This window comes from Solanum tuberosum, unplaced genomic scaffold (genome assembly GCF_000226075.1).
Source record: "Solanum tuberosum cultivar DM 1-3 516 R44 unplaced genomic scaffold, SolTub_3.0 scf00007, whole genome shotgun sequence".
NCBI classification, from domain to species: domain Eukaryota; kingdom Viridiplantae; phylum Streptophyta; class Magnoliopsida; order Solanales; family Solanaceae; genus Solanum; species Solanum tuberosum.
The window spans coordinates 464,322-488,512 of NW_006238933.1; the positions used below are offsets into that span (position 1 = coordinate 464,322).

General features: G+C 35.8%; 1 protein-coding gene across 2 annotated transcripts in view; it reads right to left on the bottom strand.

Moving 5' to 3' along the window:
• The window catches only part of LOC102603553 (DNA mismatch repair protein MSH5), a 33,524-nt gene extending 11,373 nt beyond the window's left edge, over positions 1–22,151 (bottom strand). For both annotated transcript variants that reach the window (XR_001473470.1, XM_006338830.2), the window contains exons 1-25: positions 21,844–22,151; positions 21,644–21,708; positions 20,777–20,808; positions 20,427–20,521; positions 20,205–20,285; positions 20,056–20,128; positions 19,439–19,502; positions 16,491–16,645; positions 16,257–16,358; positions 16,158–16,185; positions 16,024–16,055; positions 15,877–15,934; positions 15,559–15,645; positions 15,098–15,154; positions 14,060–14,161; positions 13,912–13,956; positions 13,361–13,438; positions 13,205–13,255; positions 13,031–13,112; positions 5,537–5,610; positions 5,350–5,449; positions 4,931–5,027; positions 4,764–4,853; positions 4,596–4,660; positions 4,445–4,503 (exon numbers count right to left, since the gene is read on the bottom strand). Coding sequence is in view for 1 of the 2 variants with exons in the window: in XM_006338830.2 (XP_006338892.1) it covers positions 4,445–4,503; positions 4,596–4,660; positions 4,764–4,853; positions 4,931–5,027; positions 5,350–5,449; positions 5,537–5,610; positions 13,031–13,112; positions 13,205–13,255; positions 13,361–13,438; positions 13,912–13,956; positions 14,060–14,161; positions 15,098–15,154; positions 15,559–15,645; positions 15,877–15,934; positions 16,024–16,055; positions 16,158–16,185; positions 16,257–16,358; positions 16,491–16,645; positions 19,439–19,502; positions 20,056–20,128; positions 20,205–20,285; positions 20,427–20,521; positions 20,777–20,808; positions 21,644–21,708; positions 21,844–21,880 (1,809 nt within the window). In the remaining variant the exon portion in view is untranslated. The remainder of the gene's footprint in view (positions 1–4,444; positions 4,504–4,595; positions 4,661–4,763; positions 4,854–4,930; positions 5,028–5,349; positions 5,450–5,536; positions 5,611–13,030; positions 13,113–13,204; positions 13,256–13,360; positions 13,439–13,911; positions 13,957–14,059; positions 14,162–15,097; positions 15,155–15,558; positions 15,646–15,876; positions 15,935–16,023; positions 16,056–16,157; positions 16,186–16,256; positions 16,359–16,490; positions 16,646–19,438; positions 19,503–20,055; positions 20,129–20,204; positions 20,286–20,426; positions 20,522–20,776; positions 20,809–21,643; positions 21,709–21,843) is intronic.
• Positions 22,152–24,191: the final 2,040 nt, after the last annotated feature.

Genomic DNA, 24,191 nt, shown 5'->3' on the forward strand with positions numbered 1-24,191 from the left:
TCTTCCGGCTGCCTCACTTGAAATTTGGGATTATTAGCGATTTTATTTTGCATATAAGCCCTTACTTCTTCTCTAATCGCCGACGGACAAGCTGCTACATTGTTTAACATTCTTGAAACCACCCACTAAATGTTGCTTGTGTCGAGTTATTCCACCATTAAAAGTACTCCCACAAAAGTTACAATTAACCGAATCTTTCGTTGCTCCTTGAGTACCATAATTCCATCCAATGTCCCTCTTTTTGCTGGCATCCGCCATTGAATTCAGTCAATTCACTGTTTATGGACAAATGAATAAATAATTATAGAAGAATTAATTTATTTATTTTTAAATTATAGGCAGTAGCAGTGAAATGTGAACAATAAAACAGAGGAAAAAAACAGAGCAGTGAAGCAACTGTATCTCAAAAAGAAAGAAGCAACAGAAACGTATGAAAAAAGCAGAGAAAAAGAAATCGAGGAGCAGCAACTGTGCGATGAAGGAGGAGAAGAGACGCGATGCCGAGGGGAAGAGGAGCAGCAACTGTGCGATGAAGGAGGAGAAGAGACGCGATGCCGAGGGGAAGAGGAGCAGCAACTGTGCGATGAAGGAGGAGAAGAGACGCGATGCCGAGGGGAAGAGGAGCAGCAACTGTGCGATGAAGGAGGAGAAGAGACGCGAGGGGAAGAGGAGCAGCAACTCGATCGACTGAAGGTGGAGAAGAGATCGCAAGGAGAACGCGACTTCAGTTTGAAATAGAAAAAAAAACCCTAATTTTGACTAATATTATTAAGTCAAATCTTTTTAAAAATTAAAAATCCAAAATGGCGCCGCCATTTACGTCGCCTTCTGGTCTAGGGTATAAACCCTATCTATAGGTTTATACAATCCTACTTAGAATAGGAATAATCATAGGAATAGGAGTAGTAAATAATATCCTACTTGGTAAAAGATTGTATTGTAGTGTTTATAAATAGGGTCTTTGTGTAATAATGTAGATACAACAATTCAATAATATTCTTCTCCTTTATATCTCACAAAACTAAAGTGAAATAATCAACAACTTACCCAGTGAAATCTCACAAGTGCAGTATGGGACGGGTAGAGTGTACACAGACCTTACCACTACCTCGTGTAGGTGGAGAGGTTGTTTCCAAAAGACCCTTGACTCAAGTGCAGCAATTTGTATATATTACATTTTACAAAATTTTAACAATGACAATAGACTTTTTTTTATCATTATTCTAAAACTTTGATTTGCAATCTTACTAGAGCTGGCCAATTTATCTGCTGCACTTTCCTTTACAATCAAAGTGGCCAGAGAAGTAAACAAGTGTAATAAGCTTTATTAAGGATTTAAACCCTTTGGAAATGAGAAGATGAAAATATTTTTAACGGTCAATGAAATACAAAACATGAGGATGACTTTAAAAAATCTGCATACATATGTGAATCAGCCGAAGTAAGGGATGCTATGAAAAAGTATGAAGTGTAGAAAAACATATAATTTGGCTGGTACTTATATAGAGGTTTGGAAGTACATCGGAGAGGTTAGAGTAGTATAACTATCCAAGTTATCCAATAATATATTAAGAAGTAGAAAGATGCCAAGAAAGTGGAGAAAGAATACTGTTAAAGAATGAATGTAGTTATGCTTGTAAATATACTAGGAAAGCGTAATTATAGGGATTGATATCAGATTTTTAGGATTTTCCTTATAATTCTTTTTATAGTTTGGAATTTGGATTCTATATTAAGATTTCAAAAAGAAGAAATGTTTCTTGATAAATATACATCCCATGAGAATGGGTACTTATACAATGATACCAAAGACTAAATAAGGAAAAACAATATTACACAATCAATTCCTAATCAGTTGTATCTTATACAATATCATTCTACTCCTATAGTAAAGCTAGAAAATCAATCAATCAGCATAGATGTATATATACTTGTTACTTCATGGAATAAAAGATCAACTAATCTCCCATACCTTGTCTGTTACAAGTACCTTCGTTCCAATTTATAAGACTAGAGGAGATATTCAGAGTTGCACGGACAATCATAGTATGTGATAAACCTTTTGGAAAATATGATAAAACATAGACTTGGGGATATTACAACAATGACATAACTAGTTCATATTCATGTCATGGATCTACAACAGAAACTAATTTTTCTAAGAAGATTGGACAAAATTTACGAGAGAAAGAAGGATCTCCAATTGATATTCATTGACTTAGAGAAAGAGTACAATAAATAATCAAGAAAAGTCTTTTGGAGCATAAAGAAAAAAATTTACACCTAATATATAAATTTCCATATACATGAAGTAGTGGTTATAAATGTGAGAACTAAGAAGTTACATAGAAGTTTCTAATAGCTGTGGGTTTACAAGTCTGTCTTGAATTTATACTTATCCTAGTTATATAAGAGCTAACCAAATAGTACAAAATGTGAGTTTCCATTTGTGTTTTACGCGTAGATGATATTGAATTAATTGATGAAACTAGCTAAGTAGTCAACCAAAAGCTGGAACACTAGAGAAACATTCTAGAGAGCAAGTGTTCTAGGATAAGTAGAAATAAGACAGAATATACGCATTGCATGTTTAGCACCATAAGAAGAACAAAGTAAAGTGAAATCAGACAGAATCACGATGTCTTATAAGACAACTAAGATATGTACGCTCAGTCTTCCAGAGAAATTGGCATGATAGATGAAGATATTAAACATAAGTGAAAAAGAAATGGTTGAAATTTTAGAATTTTACGAGAATGTCCAAGCGATGGATACCTAATAAAACGAAAATCAAGTTTTATAGGATGGTTACCAAGATCAGGACTATCATATGGGAGGATGTTGAGCCTAATGCCTAACATACCCACAAGATGAAGGTTGTAGAAATGCTTCTTGTCTTGTAATAACCACCCAGTATCTGAAACCCACTGGCCCAAGTAATCCATTAAGGAGGAAGCACTCCCTACTAGGGTTCTCCATTCCCATGGATCGAACCCAAGACCTTTGGTTAAGGCCAAGGGTACAAAAATCCCATCCACCCAACCACACTCTTGTGGTAAAGTTGTAGAAATGTGAATGTTAAGATGAATATTTCATCATATACGATTGAACAGATATAGAAATAATTAAATTGGAAAAATAATGCAAGTAGCTTAGTAAGAGTATAAAATGAGTCATTTGTGATGATTTGGCCATATTTGATGTAAACCATCCAATTTATCGGTTGATAAGTGTGACTAGAAGTTGAACTATGAAAAACTATAGAGTGAGGTTTTAAGTTTAGTAGAAGTAAGATTGAATATATGTGGTGTAAGTTTTGCCAACACAAGAAAAGTGAGACTGGACTAGATTGCGGTGCCTAAATACAAACAATTCACATTCAGGTTGGTGTTACCATAAAATGTTACATAGAATCAAAAAGCATAGTTGAAATGAAGAAATACTAGTGGGGTGTTATGCTATAGGAGGATACCTACCAAAGTAAAATGCAAATTTTATAGAACGTTTGTAAACCGACAAATTTATATGGCAGTAAACGTTGTACCTCAAAAGTCCATAATATCCATAAAGTGAATGTTTTAAAAATGTGTATGTTAAGATAGATTACAGTCATACAATAACAGACAAAATTAAAAATGACCAAATCCGATGGAAGATACAAGTTGCAAACATAGAGGATAAAGTGAGAGAAGGTCACTTGAGATGGTTTGCTCACATCCTACGTCAACTTTCAGATGCACCGGGTCGTGTGTGTGAAACCATAATGAATGGAAGTGTTAAAAAAGAGGCCATATAGACTAAAATCACAAAAAAGGAAGCTGTCTTGAGAGATCTACAGTCTCTTCAAATTCATGCAGACTTGGTGCAATGTAGGGCACACCAGAAGAAAATCATATAGGCGATGTTAGAGATTTGTATGCCACTAGAAAATGTGGAGGATTTCTAGTGCCCAAGAACCTACACTTTTAAATATTGGCCTGATGCGGTCTAAAATGGAGTGACACAGCTAGACATGATTCATAGAGCTGATTCAATGAGTTAGGAATTGAGGCCGTAGTTGTTGTTGTTCGTTGTGTTTACCTAAAAGTAAAATCTATAATCAAAGGACATAGGTGGTGAGAAATAGCATAATGAAGAAAGATTTGTAACTATAGGGGTCGTTTGGTTGGGGAAAAGTTATCCCAGGAGAAGTTATCCCACCATGTATATGGGATAACTTATCCCATCACTATGGTATAACTTATCCCTAATGGCTAATACCTCCAACCAAACGCAGGATAAAATAATCCTGCATTTTATCCCGGGATTATTTTACCTTATACCTCACACCAAATGACTCCTAACTGATTAGCAGATTCTTAGTCAGTTTTAGGTGCACAAACATTCCAGAGCACCAAATTAACCTTGTATGTAGTGAGAGAAAGAGAGATAGAGAGAGTTCTACCTGCTTGATGTAGATACTTTTTCCCGAATAATTAGGGCCTGTGATGATATTAATTCTTCCTGGAAAATATATAATGTTCAGCCACAGGATATAGTGCCTGGCAAGAATTGGTGAGGCTAAAATGGCTCCTTCAATGGACATTCCGCATTACCTTCAAGAGTAATATTTGTGTCATTGGGAATAAATGTGTCTACAGTCATCTCCTGCAAAACATGTCTGGAAAGCGAATATATAAAACGGAATCCCTTAGCAGATGCCCTAATGGTAAACCCTGCATTGTAATAAAAAGGATAGTCTCAGTTATTCTCATGTTTCTTACCTTCCACTCCTTATATCAAGCAAATCTTCTGCAGTCAAATTTGGCCTTACATAGTTGTTTTGACGTGCAACCAAGGCTAACGCTAAAATGCTACACGGAAGCAGAAAATAAATGTTAAGCGGGAACAGAAGAGAACAGGGAAGAATTTTTTTTATCAAAATGCTTACCAGTCAAGCTCAGCTGCAAAACTAACAGCCTTGTGCACATGCACTGAGAATTGAAGAATATGTGACACTAGGTCTCTTGTTATAGCTCTCTCCATATCTTCGAAAAAATTCAAAAGTGTAACAAAGAAAGAGGAAAATAAAACAAAATACACTACAGATGAAACTCTATTCAAACTGAATCCAAATATTCGTGCCATGAAAAAGTTTGTGCTTGGCAATGAAAAAGTTTCATGGTTTTGACTATCACACACGGTGATAGCAGGCAGCACTGAAACTTGTCTCCCTGTTACTATTGAACCTTGTCGGAATGAACCATATTCCATTTTGATTTTTCTTTTTTTTTTTTGGGGAATAAGAAGTGCCAAGTCTTTGAGAAGTATAATTGTGAAAGCTAAGGACAAGAATCAAGGAATACATACCCAGAATTTTATGATATATATCTCCGAGAAGGTTATCCAATTCTTTTGTCTTTGCAGTATGATAAAAGAACCTCCTATGTTCTCCCTCCTCATCAGCAAACTGGACATTTGATAACCCATTACTAATATAGATCAGAAGACGTCTAGTGATTCCATACACTGCTTTATAAATCATACAATGACATACCGCAAACTCATAGTCCTGAAGACTCTCTAGCATTTCTTCACCAAGTTTTTCATTGAAAATGCACATTAGGTAACCTGTAAGTGGAAAATCACAGATATTGATCACAACAATGGATGCGCAGTTTTATCATAGGTTTGATAGTTGTGACAAAGAAAATAGCATGTAGAAACTCTCTGAAACTGACAGGACTAATGTCAACAGATGCAAGTAAAATTAGCACCCGCGGTGAGACAAGATGCATGACATCTCTCAGAACTGGAAAATAATACAGAACACTATTCCATTTCAGGCAGTTCTCTACTTTTTTCATCTTGCTCTGAATCTTTAGTAGGTTTCCATATCTCATTAGATTCAAGCAGTTTATATAGGTATCAAATTGCACCCAAGGGTGTGGCCTGGTGGTCAATGATTTGCAGTTAGAACGATGATGCTCCCGCTCCATGTTAGGTCATTAAGAATGCAAAAGTTATCAGGTCAAGAAACTTCTTTCAGGTTCAGCCAGTGACAGCCAAGTATAAGAGATCATCGGGTACTGAATGAATATGTCCCTAATCAACAGTCAGCTATCTAGCTTACTGTAAAGATGGTATGCTAGCTTAAATTATCATTTACCTATTCAGATAGATTATGTATTCAAAATGAGATGCATCTTTTACATCTATTCCGATCACTCAAGTACGATTGCGAAAAGAAAAATAGATTTTGTTTTGTGCATTAAGTTGTTTAATGCCATTTTCAAGACGGCAAAAATGCCCGAAGAATGGAGATGGAGTACAATGATTCCATTATACAAGAACAAAGGTGACATTCAGAATTGCAACAACTATAGAAGTATCAAGCTGCTAAGTCACTATGACGGTTTGGGAGAGGGTGAGGAGGGGTGTGGCTGTTTCCGAGAACTAGTTCAGATTCATGGAGGGACGCTCAACTACAGAAGCCGCTCATCTTGTAAGGAGACTAGTGAGCAGTACAGGGAGAGGAAGAACTTACACAAGGTGTTCATCGACCTAGAAAAGCCTTACAACAAAGTCCAAAGGTAAGTTCTCTAGAGATGCTTGGAGGCTAGAGGTGTATATTAGGGTGATCAAGGACATGTACGATGGAGCCAAGACTCGGGTAAGGATAGTGGGAGAAGACTCGGAGCACTTCGCAGTTTTGATGGAGTTGAACTAAGGATAAGCCTTCAGCCATTTTATTTTTGCCTTGGTGTTGGATGAATTGATGCGGCAAATGCAAGATAAGGTTTCACGGCATATGTTATTTGTGGATGACATAATTCTGATTGACGAGACTCACAACAGAGTTAACGCTACACTGGAGGTTTGGAGACAGACCCCGGAGTCCAAAGGGTTCAAGTTGAGCAAGACCAAGACAGAATACTTGGAGTGCAAGTTCAGTGACGTAACACATAAGATTGGCGTGGAAGTGAGGCTTGATACACAAGTCATCCATAAGAGAGGAAGTTTCAAGTATCTAGAGTCTGTTATGCAAGGAAATGGTAAGATTGACGAGGATGTCGCTCACCGTATTGGTGTAGGGTGAATGAAATGGAGACTTGCATCTAGAGTCTTGTGTGATAAGAAGGTGCTACAAAAACTTTAAGACAAGTTCTACAGAGTGGTGGTTAGACCAACTATGTTATATAGGGCCGAGTGTTGGCCAATTAAGAACTTTCACGTTCAAAAGATGAAAGTTGTAGAAATGAGAATTTTGCAATGGATGTGTGGGAATACTGGGAGAGATAGGATTAGAAATGAGAATATCCGGGGACAAAGTGGGAATGGCTTCGGTGGAGGACAAGTTGAAGAAAGCGAGATTGATGTGTTCCGAAAATGTGAAAAGGAGATATATGAATGCCCCAATGCGGAGGTGTGAGAGGTTGGTTATGGATGGCTTCAAGAGAGGGAGAGGTAGGTCGAAGAAGTATTGAGGAGAGGTGAATTATTTAGGACATGACACCCTTTCAACTTATCGAGGACACGACCTTAGATAGAAGGTTGTGGAGGACACCAATTAGGGTAGGAAGTGTGTTGTCTTGCAATCCACCGATACAAGTAGTCGTGGTATTGCCTTTACAGTTTCGTGTCCTTTGATTTCTGTAGCTAACAAATATTTTTTGTACTTCAATTATCAAATTATTTGGTTGTAATTACTATCCAGTATGCTTTGTAATGCTTTCACCTCTGTTTATTCTTTTCTAGACTGCTTTGGACTATTATCGAAACCAACCTCTCTACCTCTGAGATAGGGGTAAGGTGATAGCATCCATGTCTGCCTACTTGCACTAAAGTTGTCAGGCTTCAATAAGAAATCAAGAAGATGTTTATCGTGGAAGAAAATCTCAAGATTGACCCAAGAATTATAACAAGAAGTGGACTAAGTGCTATATATATTTCATGGTCCAAGTTTGAGTCCAAGAGGCGAAAGATAGGGCCACGTGAAGGCCAAGAAAAGGGCCCACATGCAGCCCAATAGGAGCATAAAAGTTTCCTATTTTAAAAGATTCCTAGTTTAAAAAATTTCCTAGTTATTATTCTTATAAAAGGGGTGGGAATAATAGAGGTGAATTTTATTATTTTAAGAAAAAGACGTGATGAATATTATGTGAGAGGTTTCTCTTCTTTACACCTTTGTGTGTGGTCTTACAACCTTATAAGAATGATTCTTTAAGAGGTAATGATTCATTAAGAGGTAAGATTAATTCTAAACTTGATATTTTTGGTTCTTATTCGTAAATTAAAGAAGGTGATTAGTCTTACACTAATTGTTGTCTCTAATTTCTTCGAAATAGGGGTCCAGATCACTTTTGATCTAAGTTCTTGAATTGACTCTATTAGTATCATAATTAGTCTTAATCCGCTAATTTTTTATTTTTTTTTTATGACAAGGGAAACCCGCAGCCGCTACCCTTTGGGTGCGCACAGGGTAAAACCCCCGCTCCTATGCAATAGCTCGCAAACCACATAGGAATGCTTGTTGTAGTAGCTTAAAAGTTAAGGTACATAGCAAAAAGCAAAAAAAAAAAAAAACCCCCCCCCCCCCCACCAAAAAAATGATTTAAAAAAAATAGAGAAATTTTAGTTCCTTCAAAATTAAGGTATTTTTAAGAAATTCCAGATTTATTTTGATTCTTGATTTTTTACCTCAAAGGGATTTCACTGGGTATGTTGTTGCTAACTTAAAGACGCAAAAGTTGGATGTCTTCTTATTGGGACATGTACATGCAATCATGGAGAAATTTGAGAAGTTGATATCAGTCACCGCTAGTGTTGAAAACCATAAATGCAACGACAAATGTTTTTGGTTCTTACACTTGCTAGACTTCTTAATTACACTGATTCAGTGCGAGATGAGATTTTGGCTAGTCTTGTTATTCCTACAGTGGATGAATTATTCTCTCCTTTACTTCGCCTTGTTCCGCAAACCAATCACATAGTAGTCTCATCACTCATTATTGACTTTTCTATTGCTCCTTATATATCCCAACCATATTGCCATTGCTCCTGACAAATATCGTCGTTAGCATCCAGCATCAAGGTACATGATCTACTCATAATACTAACAACCATTACACAATTCAAAGTTATCGTCGTCTACCATCACCTAATTATATTTTGTATCATCTTTGTCCTCTATTTCCATCCCTAATCTAGAGGTGAAGCGCTCTCTCATCTAGGATGGTGGCAAGCTATGGTTGATGAGACGTCTGCTTTACATCCGAGTGGTAAGTGAGAAGCTTGTCCCTCTTCCTCCAAGAAAATCATTGTTGGTTGTTGTTGGGTTTATGAAATCAAAGTTGGTCCATACAACAAATTAATCGGTTTAAGGATCACCTTGTTGCCTAAGGGTATACCCAGATATTTGAAATTATTTACAGTGATACTTTTTCTCCCATAGCTAAAATAGCATATGTCTGCCTTTTTTAACTGTGGTTGTTGTATGCCATAGGCCTTTCATCAGTTGAACATTAAGAATTTTTCTCAACAATGACCTTGAGAACAAAATTTATATTGAGCAACTACCTAATTTTCTTGCTCAAATGGTATCTAATGGTCTTGTATGTCGATTGTGGTGGTCACTCTGTAGTCTGAAACAATCTTCTCGAACCTGATTTGGTAAGTTCAGCACAATTATTTAGAAGTTTGGCATATAGAAGAGAATTCGGGATTTGAAGATTGTTAGTGCCACAACTTTATGTATACAGTGTACCTACTACTAGCCACAAAAACCAAATAAGAATGATGGGGTGGATTAATTAAGTTTGGTTTTTTCTATTAGGTCAATTGTCTTTTACTCGCATACAGAAAAATTATTCACTTTTTCTTTCAGATTGATTTAATTAAATTCTAAAACAAAATTACAATAAAATGATGATATCTTTCAAAATTATCTGGTACATGTATTGGTGAAAGGTAGCAAATACCCCGTGAAATTAATCAGGATGTGCACAAAGGCCCAGACACCATGATAATAAAATATTTCATGAAATAGGCCTTCAACTAAAAAATTTGCTTTAAAAGAATAGCTTATAATACATATCCCATGTTTGATTAGAATAATTTATCTTCAACGTTCTTGAATTAATTTTCAATATTAATTATCTATTTTTACAATAATTCTTTGCAAAGTAATTCAATATATGAAAATTAACTTAAAACATCTATTATTTTAGCCATATAATTTTTCAAAAGTCAATAGAAAATACTACTCAAATTGTACTCTAATACATATATTGATGGTGTATCATAAAAAAGAGAAAAATTACATATCCACAAAAATCAATTTACATTATTTATCAAAAGAAGTTGCTCGTGAAGTAAGGTACAATAAGAGAAACAAAATGATGGTTAACGTAAGGAATTCTTTAAAAAAGAGAGAGAGAGAGAGAGAAGGAAGGGGAAGAGAGAAATTTAGCAAATAAAAGTAAGGAAAGGGTATAAAGGAGGAGAAGAAAAGGAAGGAAAACGAGAAGTGAGAAGGAGGGTACAACATCAACATACCCAATGAAATCCCATAAGTGGGGTCTGGGGAGGGTAAAATGTACGCAAACCTTACCACTACCTCGTGGAGGTAGAGAGGCTGTTTCCAAAAGACCCTCGGCAGCAAGTACAGGTACAAAGAAGGAGAGAGTGAAGATAATATAGCAAGTAACACGTAAGTAGTGCAAAGTCTACCAGAAAAAAGAAAAACATCAGTAAAATAGTGTGATAATCGAAACACACTAAACAACATGCTTGGATAGATTATTGTAAACAATAATAAACACCAAGAAATACCAAAAACAAAAACTACAATAATACCACTAGTACAATGACAAACACCAACCACCACAAGCAAGACAATACTACACTACCTACTAATCTTCTACCCTAATACGTGTCCTCCACACCCTCCTATCTAAGGTCATATCCTTGGTAACCTGAAGCTGGGTCATATCTTGTCTTATCGCTTCTCCCCAATACTTCTTCAGCCTACATCTACCTCTCCTCGTACCCTCTATTACCAACCTCTCGCATGGCCTCATTGGTGCGTCAGCGCATCTCCTCTTCACATGTCCAAACCATCCCAGTCTCACTTTCTTCATCTTGTCCACCATGAAGGCCACTCCCACCTTAAACCGAATATCATCATTTCTAATCTTATCACTCCGAGTATGACCACACAGACACCTCAACATTCTCATATCTGCAACACGCATCTTTTGGACATTGGGAGTTTTTGATTGGCCAACACTCCGCCCTATACGACAATGTCGGTCTAACAACCACTTTATATAACTTACCTTTGAGTTTCAGTGGTACCTTTTTATCACATAAGACTTCAGAGGCAAGCCTCCACTTCATCCACGCTACACCAATTCGTCAATGTCCCCACTCCCCTGGATTATAGACCCAAGGTACTTCATCTGTCACTCTTAGGGATATTTTGTGTGTCGAGCCTCACTTTCATGCCTACCTCATGCCTCGCATCACTGAATTTGCACTGTACATACTCTGTATTGGTCCCACTTAACATGAACCCTTTAGTCTCCAAAGTTTATCTCCACACCTCTAACTTAGCATTAACTCTATTACGCGTCTCATCAATCAATACTATGTCATCTGCAAATAACATATACCAAAGCACCTCATCTTGAATGTCCTGAGTCAAATCATCCATCACTAAGCCCAATAAAAACGGACTAAGAGTTGATCCCTGGTGTAACCCCATCTCCACAGAAAAGTGCTTTGAATCTACCCCATCGTTCTTACTGACGTTGCCCTAATCTAGGCCACTGATACACCTCTTGACTCCAGGCATCGCCATAAGACTTCCCTTAGTACTTTGTCGTAGGCCTCCTCAAGGTCAATGAACACCATATGTAAGTCTCTCTTCCTTTCTTAATATTTCTCCATCAATCTCCTCACAAGATGGATAACTTTTGTGGTTGATTTCCCTTGGCATGAATCCAAACTGAGAAGACACACCCCTCCTTACCCTCATCTCAACCACTCTCTCCCAAACTTTCATAGTGTGGCTTAACAACTTAATACCCCTGTAGTTGTTGCAATTTTGGATATCACACTTCTGTTGTACGACGGAACCATTGTACAAGAACACAGGTTCATAAGGACATGAAAATCTTAAAAGGATCGACAAAGCAGTTGCACCCCCAGTTTGTTTGTGCATTCTGGGAGCCACTTGACCCATTTATAAGTTTTATCCCATATATTTACATATATATTCAGAATTTTAACAGAAGCATCCGGGTGGAATGGCACCCTTACCTTGTAAGGTAGATCTGCCCATGTTGGCATGACTCATAGTGAAGCTGATCACTTTGTGTTTTATCGACTTTCTACTCAATTTGTGTAGTTTTTTGGTAGTTTTTGTTGACAATATTGTTACTACCTGCAATGTTTAGGATGGTATCACTAATTAGAAACATCTTTTTCAGTATTTCCAAACTAGACTCTTATTGATCCAAATGTTAATCTTTTGCCAGGACAAGGGGAGACTCATAGAAATTATGTAAGATACAACGATTGGTAAGTTCAATTACCTCTCAATGACTAGACCTGACATTTATATGCACGAGCTTGAGAAGTGTTAGATAGTCTCTCTCTCTCTCTCTCTCTCTCTCTATATATATATATATATATATATATATAAACAGGGCTCAATGTAAGACAACAGTTAACACGCATCTCAATAATATTTTCCCGTGCCTTTATTTTTCATAGCAATAGAGTATCTTCCATTGTCATATTAAACTGCCTCAATAAAAGCAAATAGCTGTCAACATTCTTAAGGTATGGCCAAGTTCCTAAAAAAGGGAAAAGGATATAAAAGCTAGATACACCTTAATATACAAGTGAGATTGATATCTGAAAAAGGAAGCATCCCAAGGATCTAATTGGGCATCAGGCCATCAACAGTTATCAGTTTAAAAGCTGAATTACCTATGTAGGTACAAAGTTATTATAATTATGGAACATTAAAGGGTGAACAGACCTATCTGATGTATGTAAATGATAGAAGGAATCTCCTTGTCTTCATACATGCAAGGAAGTCGTGCAAGTTCCAAGGCTGAAACCTGCAACGCACTACTAATATTAAATTCAATAGCGTGCAGCCTTAACTTCAACAGAAAGTGGTTTAGTTGAGAAAAATCAGAAGTTAGAGAACCTCTTCCAGAAATTCTGGCAATCCCTCATATATCTGCCTCAGTTCATCCAGCTAGACAAACAAGACTACACTCATAAAGCCATAAAAAAAAAAAGATGCCAAAACCAATGCAGGGAAGATATTAAACCCACAAATTACTGCAGCAGTATATCCTACCTCATCACAGAAACCCTCTTTTACTATTGTCTCATAACCCTTCTCTTTACTTCGATCAACATCAATGACACCAATTACCTGCACATTACAGGCACACACAATGTGAAAAAGCTCTTGCTGGAGTGCTAATGGTACTATTACTACCATGAGAAATTAGACATATCTTTATGACAGAAAGGAGGACTATGGGTGAAAATCTAAGATCATTTTGGCTTGATCATAATTCAAGCTCCAATATAAAATGTCACTGATTGAAGAAGTTCCCACTTGCCAGAATATGAGTGGCCAGATTTGCTTACCTAAAACCAGAAAATAAATGCATTCTTGGGCAGGGATAGAGGTCAAACTTATGGAAATTTTCTAGAAGAAAAGCAATGCTCATTTATCTTTTTTGGCTTCTCCATAGTATCAAGTTGACAATTTTGGATGATAAAACAAAAGATTTTTCTACATAGATTTCAAACTTCTTGTGAAGCTATTCCTATCCAATCAAGTCACAGTGTGAAAGCCTTACATATTGTAACTAGTATTATACCAATAACGATGCTAACCAATTCACAGACATAGGCTAGATCGACTGAAATGAAAAATCCAGCCTGCATCAAGAGAAAGCTGAGTATGTAGATAAGGACGGTTGTAAATATAGAAACCATAGTGGAATATAATAATTATGGTGAAGTTTAAACATTAATTAGATACCCTCTCAATAATATCCAAGTCCAAAGACGTCAATTCTTCTAGCAGAGATCCAGAAATGCCAACTTCAAATATTTTGCTTATATGCAGGAGAGCACACACACTCTGCATGAAATTGAATTCTCAAATCTGGGTAAAGCATACTAATGGGGACTAATAAAGCAAGCAATAATCTAGATTTAGAAGCAACAAGTTTCCCCCAAAGGGGAAACCGGAAACGAGAATAACACTCCTATCTTATTTGATGTGCTAGTTTGAGGTCAAAGAAGTAGACCTTTGAACATGCGATTTGGGATCATGATTTCAAATCAACATTTTAATTGTAAAACTTGATATTTTGTAAAAAAGGACCCATCCTTTTAAATTTTGCCAAAAGACTCATGCTCAGCGTAAAGAGATTGTATGAACCATGTGAAAGAATTATATTAAAGAACAACTAGTTACTACTATTGTTGACTAGCAAATCTTAATGAAATTATGTGTATTTGAAAGTTTACATGGAGATATACGATTTATCAATTTGGTGCCATATGATATTCCGTTACATTGTTTATGAACTATGGTTTGCTCATTTGATAAGATTATATAAGAATGGAGAAATTTTGATAGTTTTCACAACTTGTGGGGTTTTCATGTTTATCAGGAAAAAGTACAACTTAAGAAATCTAAATTGCATGTCCAAACATATCTTTAACTTCAAACCAATCTGATTTCAAATAACTTATGCAAATCATGATTTCATATCACGTCCAAACAGGGCCTACTTGTAATTGTATTAAGTACATCTAAAATAATCGGTGATAAAATGCTTAGCGAGTATAATGCTCAAACTCAGGTAAATGATGAAGGGTAACAAACATGCAATACTACTTTTCTTGTTTAAACAAAAAACTAAAATGAAACTTTAGACATGGCACTCCCATGACCCAGCATACATCTATGTGTGTTCCTAAATATTGTACTACTCTAGCTCAAATGGCATGTAACTATAAACTTCAAATACTTTAAAGTAGAAATCTTGATGGATGAGAACATATCTACCTTCAGAAAAGCTGACCAGTCTGCACTTGTAGATATAGAACTTGGAGAGTTGAATTTCTGCAGAAGCAAGGAAAGGAGGAAAAAAATAAGAAACAAGAAGAAAAGAGAATGAAAGCTAATAATAATACAATGCTTTCAAACTCATTACAAAGAGAGTACAACTTGCATCACACAGACAATCAATTTCTATTCAGGCTTAGGAATCTATAAAAAAAACAAAATCTTATATGCACACACAAATTTAAGAAATAGATTGTGGTTTAGTTTGATATACTTTTATACATTTGGAATAAGAAAATAGTTCAAAATTTGAACAAACTGTAGAAGGTTTTGTCCCGTTATGAATTCCATCCTCTTACTTATTCTGAAAGACTGTTTCTTTGACAGACACTATAAGAAAACACAATGACAAAACTTCAAAAATAAGTATAAGGAAGAGAAAAAGACAAAGGAAACTGAACCTTGAGAATGCGGGGAATATCTTTTACAGACTTCAGTGTTTCACGTAAAGAGACCGAAATTTCTTCAGTAGACAGGAAGAAAGATATCTTCAGAAGTCATGGGGGAAAAAATCATTTTCATGTGTCTTATGAATATAAAATCAATTTCACAGGAAGTCACAATGTTTCATGGTTATGGGTGTTTCAAGTTTTGAGAGTACTCCAACAAAAAATATAACCCTCTTCTATTCAAATCCTGAATTTGATGTTAAAAAAACTTTTCAGCTGCAGTACTGTAAATGGTCAAAGTTTCCATGTCAAAAAGTTTGGTAAGGATACAGTATCAAGACGCCGATTCAGGTTATCAAGATCCAATATAGGCCTCAGAAACCAGTTCCTGGTGAAAGATGAACTATTAGACCAGAAGGCATCAAGTTCACTTTATCTTAGTAGAAACCACATCAAACTGTTTCAAACAAAACTAACCTCAAGAGACGTCTACCCATTGGGGTTACACACTGAGAAAAGTAAGCAAATATTAGTCCAATGTTATTTCACAGCTTCTTAAGAACCACCAAAAGCAAATGGCTACAGATTTAGAACTGCCATCATCCTCAAACCTTATTCATCATCCCAAATACAGAGAACCTGCATAATATTTTTGATTAGTCAAAACTTCCATGGTTGACTAAACATAGAGAGTGTGGTGCATCATTAACCCTTCTTTTGCTCTGCCTATTCCCATATGGCTCGGATGCTTGTCTATTTGGAATATTTGTAATGCTTCATGAGCAGCTGAATCAACTTTGAGAAATTTGTCCCTTAATGTGATAGTCAAGGAACACATCATTGCACAAATTTTATCCCCGATGCAAAACAGAGATATACGAATGAGGAGAGAAATGAATTAAAAAAGATAAGTCATTCAAGAAAACTTATAGCTTAGAAGATACAGAGAAATTTCACAAATGCAGTCAATTGCAATTGATGCGCTCCCACATTCATTTTGTTCAAGGGTATCTATGATCCGCTCATTTTCTAGCACAGCTAACAGGCCCCCACTTGCACGAACTTGAACATCACTGCTGACGTCCATCATAGAACTTAGCTGCAATTTGGAAAGAGACAGATCTTTAGACTAACATTTGTTGAAACAGAGATGTAACCTCCTAAGAGACCAAACAACAAGAATAAAGTAAGCAATTGAACCATCATTCATTGTTTGATAGCATATTTTATGCATAGTTAATTTATTTTTATTAAAGGTTTATGCCTAACTAAAGTAAAAGATATTGCATCAGAAAAAACATATCCTAAACATTCGCAAACCTGAATAACCTAGATAGCAGGCTTGAGTTTCCAACCATGAGATCGAGCAACTAAACTACCGGTGATTTGCAGTTAAAGAAGATGAGAAAATGCTACTGAAGCAAAACTGAAAACAAGGGTATCAGCTAAGTGGAAGTAAAGCATGTTTCTTAGCACTGTATATTAATAGTTTTGTACTTGAAAGCAATTATTATTGGAAACGAAGGAGTTTCTATAGTGATAATCTAAGACGAAGGATATTGGTGAAGTCTACTTGTCATGGGCATAGAAATTTGCCAAGATAAACCCCATAGAGTTTTAGGTCCAAATGAAGTCAAGTGTTAGTTTTGATTCCACTGCAGTTCCTGATATTCTTTTTCCAAAATATCAGTTCACAATATAATTTACTATTTCCAGTTAATGATTAGTTAAACTTCTAACTGCATTCAACATCTGTATAAAACACTCCTACAGTATACTATAAAATAAACTTTTATTTTTGAGAAATCATTCAAGATAGTAGAACGACAATGAAGATGTTACTCATAGGATTAAAGTCGTATTGTTGAAATGGAGAAGTTCCATCGGAGTGTTATGTGATAGAACGATGCCTACCAAAGTGAAAGGTAAGTTCTATAGAGCAGCTATAAGACAAGCAATGTTATATGGTAATGAATGATGGGATGCTAAAGTCCAACATATCCACAAGATGAGTGTTGCAGAGATCGAATGTTAAGATGGATGTACAGTTATACCAGATTACATAAGATTAAAAATGACCACATTCGCTAGAAGTTAAAAGTAGCACGTATTGAGGATAAAATGCAAGAAGATTGCCTGAGATGATTTGGACATGTTCTGCATCGGACCTAGAGATGCACCAGTCTATTGGTGTGAAATTATGATTAGTGTGAAGGTGTTCAAAGGGGATAGGGTAGACCTAAAATCACATGGAAGAGAGTTGTCTCGAAAGACCTGCATATGCTTGGCATCAATACAGACTTAGCTAAAGATAGGCACAATGGAAGAAAAATATCAATATAAGTGCTTGCTACTAGTTGAGGATAGGTTTTAGACTTGGTAGAGAACTTCTAATATTACTATTATTATTATTATTTAACTTATTTATCAGCTTTATTTTATTTAGTCTAAAGATGATGTAAATGGGCTTGAATGAAAGTGGGGACTCGTATAGCCAACCCCAACTTGTTTAGGACTGAGGCATTGTTGTTGTTATTGTTATATTTTATTGCATTAACAATCAGAAAGAAAATCTCATTGCACATGCATGCAAGTATTGAAGTTGTTAAGTATTAAAGCATCCAAAGTCGGCTTATATAAAAGTATGTCGTAAGATAAGATTGTTGATGTAACTTGTTCTTCATACTTCACAGAACCTCATCCACAACGCAGTTCAAATCATAATATTTTTTAATTGTATAATTCCCTCACCATGGAGCCAATAACTCCAGATTATATTGTGAAGTTCTACCAGATCAGCAAAAAACTAATTGGAAGTACATCTAGTAATATTAGCTAGCTGAGAACAGATGAGTAAATTGGGAGCATCTGTGTACCAAGGTTCTCACACGAGTGTAAATCAACAATTTAAAAAAATGAAAATATTTAAGATTTGACAGGTGATTCTAGCAATCCCAATAATCAACAGAATTTTCTTACAATCCAATGACCCATGTCATTTTAATCCATGTATCAATGGCAACAAAACAATTGTATTGTCAAAGAAGAGATGATTTCGTACAGTTTTTATCAGATAGCAAGGACACTAACGCATATGCTGAAGATAAAGATGCTTTCTGATAAGTATTCTCCAAGGGAGAATTCTTCGCTTGTCTTCAAGAACTTCTAAGTCTAACTTAAACAAAAACTGTAATTGGTAAATGATGACATGGCTCTGGAAATCCATATGACCATCCTGCTTATATACAAGTCATGTTTCCTGTGAGAGCTGCCTTCTCCTTTTATTTCTCTTTCTGAAGCATGTATTCTTTAGAAGGGGAGATTTTGGGCAATGACAACCAAGTCAGTGTTTCCAAACATCACAGACCAAGTCAACAACAATAAAAGAAGGTAGAGATTACTATGTTTACTCATTCTTTCTCGCTCTTAATCATTCTAGTAAATACCGTTCTTCTACAAATGCTCTTGTCAAATATGGATCTGAAAGTACCATTGTGAATGTGTTAGTACGCACCTTTCTTTACAAGTGTAATGAGTTACTATGCACCTTACCACTCCCATTGCATTGGAAGTCTCAATCAAATCTTATCCCCACTTTGCTAAAAGATAGACTGGAGAATCCATATTGCATGATCATTCACTTGAAGAAGCTATAATATTTATATGTATGTGTGTTCTTAAGTACTATTCTCAGTTGTAACTGTTACAGATTGCACAGGAGATATTGTTGTCTCAGGAAGTTCTCAAACCAAGGTGGTACCATAGGACACCATATTTGGCAGAAACAACAATATAGCACCTAGTGTAATCACTCTTTGTGTCAACAAGAAGAAATACGTATTCAGAGAATATAAAGATGCATAGAATTAAGGCAGTAACCCGTTTGACTCACAAAAGCAGTTCTCTCTTTTATGTTCAAACCATCATCCATCCCTGTGACTTGAAGGTACATCAATCTGTGATCCAAAAACAGCCTCCATAGTAAAATTACTCAAAAAAAAAAAAACACAGAGAAACAGGTCAATCCATCAAATCACAATGTTAACCTATAAGTTGATGAAGCAAATTAGAAAAGATAAATATGGTGTGCATTGATTCCCTCTACCATGGTAATAATCTACCTATAGAACTCCATATGCAAGAGAAAACACTTCAATCCTAAGGCTGCACCTCCCCTATGAAAAAAAATAGGAATCCTACATTCTGAAATTATCCACTACCGAATATATTCCTAAGGAACTTTACTGTCCAATGAACAACTGAAAGGAGCACTGAGATAGTTTGTGTCACGTAGTAGTTATGTCAGCCAGTAGAAACATTTATAATCGCATCCGAATCTCATTTGATTTACCAGATAGCTACTGCTTTTGATGCACCAAGAACTTCCCATGCCAGAACTAAATTCAACTAGGACAAGCAAACAAAAGGACTGGGAAATACCTTATAAAAAAAAGACTGGGAAATAAAGAAAAATGAAATCCGTGGCAATATTCTTCCACTGTTTCATACCTGTGCCATGCTTGTTCATAGCTGAATAATGAACTTTTCACAAGCTTTACAGAAGGAGCATCACTTGTACCATCTGTGTCACATCAGAGAGTAGATAATGCTTCCACAAATAGAAAGATCAACATGCCAATAATAATCTTAACACATACCACTTCTCTGTAAGGCTGCCAAAAATGATTCCTCACTTTTAGTACTGGTATAGATTGTTCCAGGTTTAGCCTGATATTTCACTGAAAGAGAATCCAACTTTCAGTGAACGTCATATAAAAAGCAAAAGACAAGAAGTCAAGTTTACTTTAGAGAAGTTTCTCTTGAATATTTTGTGGATGCTTTAATGCTCTTCCTCAAGAATGTAAAACAAGAGTTCATACCCATATCAACCAAGGAAAAATCATGACTTCCATCTTCATAGATTTCCAGCACATGGAGTTGGCGTGCACTGGCATCATAATAGGAAACTCCAATCCTTGAAGAATAGTTTAATTATTAGTCAAATACTAATTCAACATTCGACTAGATTTCCCTTTTACTTTTACTTAAATATCAATGATACAATCCAATTATTTCAGATTGAGTCTTGTTTTTAAAGATATATATATATAACATATGAAGATGGTATATGTCGTTATTATCGTAGTTTCTCTCCCTTAAGTCCATTCATTCAAGAAGGTCCCAAAGCAACTGCCGACATTCTAACAGAATCGTAAACGTCACCAATCACCTGTGTCCGTGCATAACACATGCCATATAAACCTGCATTATAAGCCACAATGGAAAAAGTTATATACGTCTGGTCACTTGTAATTATATATCAATTAGATTGAATGTAAGAAAGAGAACTGGGATTTTTCAAGTAAAGATTCAAGAAGTGAAATAGCAAGCATCGATATTGTTGCTCCAAAACACAATAAGCATAATTCTTGTGAACATCAAGTAAATCATTACCACCATGCAAAGACTTGAAAATGAATAGACAGAAGACAATGAGTTTCAACTTTCCAAAGTGAGTGGTAAACAAAAAGTTACATCATATCCATTAAATTATCATCTAAAACAGAGAAACTTCTCAGTTATCAATCGAACAGGCAATGGAAGTAAAACTTATCGTGCTATGTCCTGACCAGAATTTTCAAATGCTTTGGTTTATTTAGCAATGTAAAATTGGACAATCCACGGGGCTAAAATTTCTCAGATATTAAACTAACATATATCATGAACTTATAATAAAGCCTCATTTGTTGATTCAAACAACATTTAATTATTTAACTCTATCCAGTTCTCGATAAACAGACACAAAAACAATCTTTAGTAATTAGGACTAATCCAATATCTGCTTCCTCAAGCAGATTTATGTATCTACTCGCTGAACAGATGCTCACTTACATAATGCAATCTAGTTTCAGTACACTAATCAGGTAGTTGACGACTAATTTTAATTGGCTTATCCGAGTACCCTATCCACAACACCAAACGGATTACAAATTTGTCTTAAACATGGATTAAACATAGATGCTCAAAGGTCAAATACATTCTGCTTTCTGCAAAGCAATTTTCACAGGTTATGAACTCCAAACAAGCTTGTACTTACCGTGGACTCTTCCTCTTCTGCCATTTCAGGTATAGATGATCTTATCTGCGATTGCTCGTTACCATCTTCTCACATGACAAGTTCAAAAACACAAAAACAAATTACATGAAAGAAAACTTTTGCTGTAGAATAATACATCAAAAATGCACATAGGTAACTTAATTGTGAGTGTGCAATTGTAGTAGATGATTATTTGGTACCTCGATCATGTGCAAACGACGCCTCCATTTGTGGCATCTATTAGTACGTAGGGTTAAGCAGGAAAGCGAGTAAAATGCAGAAGCGAAATTTCACTTGGAAGAGAGAAGATGAGGGTAAATGGTAGTGAGGAAGAGGAAATGGCGGGAATGCGTAAATCGGAGGGGTTTGTGACTATCATGGACTTGGGATTTGAAGTTATAGAGAAAAGGGGAATAAATACAATTGGTACTGACTACTGACTATACCGGGTACACTGGCAGTCCATAATTACTCCCTTCAAGCAGGCAGTTTATGGTTCAGTTTGGGTGGTTTTGAACTAAAATCAAAATCAAATTAATTTAGTGGGTTTTTTAATTATCAAAAAACAAATCAAATTATATATAAATGGTATAATACATTTGTGTGTTTAGGGATGGCAATGGGGCAGTGTGGAGTGGATTGAGCTTAACTCATAAAAATTTTAATTTGTCTCACATAACAATTTTTTTTCATTTTCAACAGCTCGCATAGATTCGTCTGCATAATTTTTTAATATTTTTTTCTAGTTAAGTTTGATACTAAAAATAAATTCATTTTTTCACTAAGTTATATTAGTTTAATGGATTATGACTTGAAATTTATTTTTTAAAGGTCAATTGGGAAATGTGTAAGAAATTGTATTATTTTTTACTGAACAGTTTTCATTTACTATCTTGAATATTTTAGTAGCTTTAAAGAAATCATCTTAATAAATAATGTTTTATTACTCTTGTAACATGTAAAAAGTTAAAATTAAAGTTAGAATCCACATAAAATCACATATACCCGCAACCCGCTTCGTCCGCATTAATTTCAAAAAACACCGCCTCGCATCCCTCCCACCCCCGCACAACCTTAAACTTCATCCCGCATAGCCTTAAACCCACCCTATCCTGCATCCGCCCCTCCCCCATTGTCATCCCTACATGTGTTATTTAATTCCGCTTCAATTGTCATTCATGTCCTTCAATTCTAGGTGTGTACAAGTAGAAACTTAAATTTATATGAAGTTGAACAAGCAAATATATGCATTCTACGTGACACAATACACGTAGGATGCCGTATAGGACACAAATGCTTAGGTAGGACATCATATAGGATGTATGTGTGTATTTGTTTAATTTTATACAAGTTTAAGTGTCCATTTGTACACTCAAAGTTGGAGAGAATAGATGTTACGGAGCTCTGTACCCTTGATGAGTCCATGATTTGGACTCATTTAGGGGTTTATTTTAATAGATTTAGTGTCTTCAAATGTTTATTTGGTGCCAATAACTGATGTAAATTCTTGATTTTCAGGTATTTGGGTTGAGGAACAAAGCATGGACACTAATGAGCAAAAAGGAACAAGGCAGCCGAAAGAACGAAGAAAAGAAGGCTTGATGATAGCCTAACCCATTGGGCGAGTCGCCGAATGGCCATAATCTCGCCTAAAGTTCCAGTGTGCCAAGCCCTGAAGAAGAAAATCAAGTCGGTGATAGAAAGGAGCAGTCGGTGAGTCGTTGAACGGTTCCGCGATGTAGTGCTAGATCGCCTAAAGTTACAAAACTTGAAGATGCTGAAGGCCAAAGCAAAAAGGCGATGGAATTGACCAAAGGGCGGATCGCCGAGTGGATCGGCGATCCCAACTTATTGCGTCGAATGGTCCTTCGCAGCATATTTTTAGTGACTATATATACATTTTAAAATTCTTAGTTTAGTATCATTTTTCATAGTATCTAATTTTTATCAATCAAGTTTTAGAATTTTGAGTTGGGAGACAATATTTTTCCTTAGCTTTGAAGAATTGAAGTTTTCCATTTTCGAGAAATTGGAAGTGGGTCTTTGAGATTCTTCAACCTTGACCTTTGTAAAGACGAAATTAATCTTACCCAGTTGATGGAAACACAATTTGGTAATTATTTTTTATCTTTTTATGATGTCTAGCTAAACCCCCAATTCTTGGGGTGTGATTATGGGTTGATGTAGCTGTTGGGTATTGTTAATTGATAGTTTAAATGTTGTTTAAAAGTGATTTCATTCAGTAATTGTGGTTTAATTTAAAGGGTTGTAGTTGCGAATGCAACTCTACCTTTGTGTTTTTGGCTTGCTCGAGAGAGAGATTTTAAAACCAAGGTTACTAATTTGATGGTATGTGGGTATTGGGTTGCCATGGGTTCAGCTCGAGAGAGTGAATCTTAAACCTGTTTCCACACATTCGGCTCGAGAGAGTGAATGGACTAAGCGTAGGATGTTCTTAATTGCTGCTTATTGGTGTTCGAGAGAAACCAATTTGATTCGGGGTAAATTGTTCGAGAGAAAGTTTATCCCTACTAAAGTCTAGTTTATT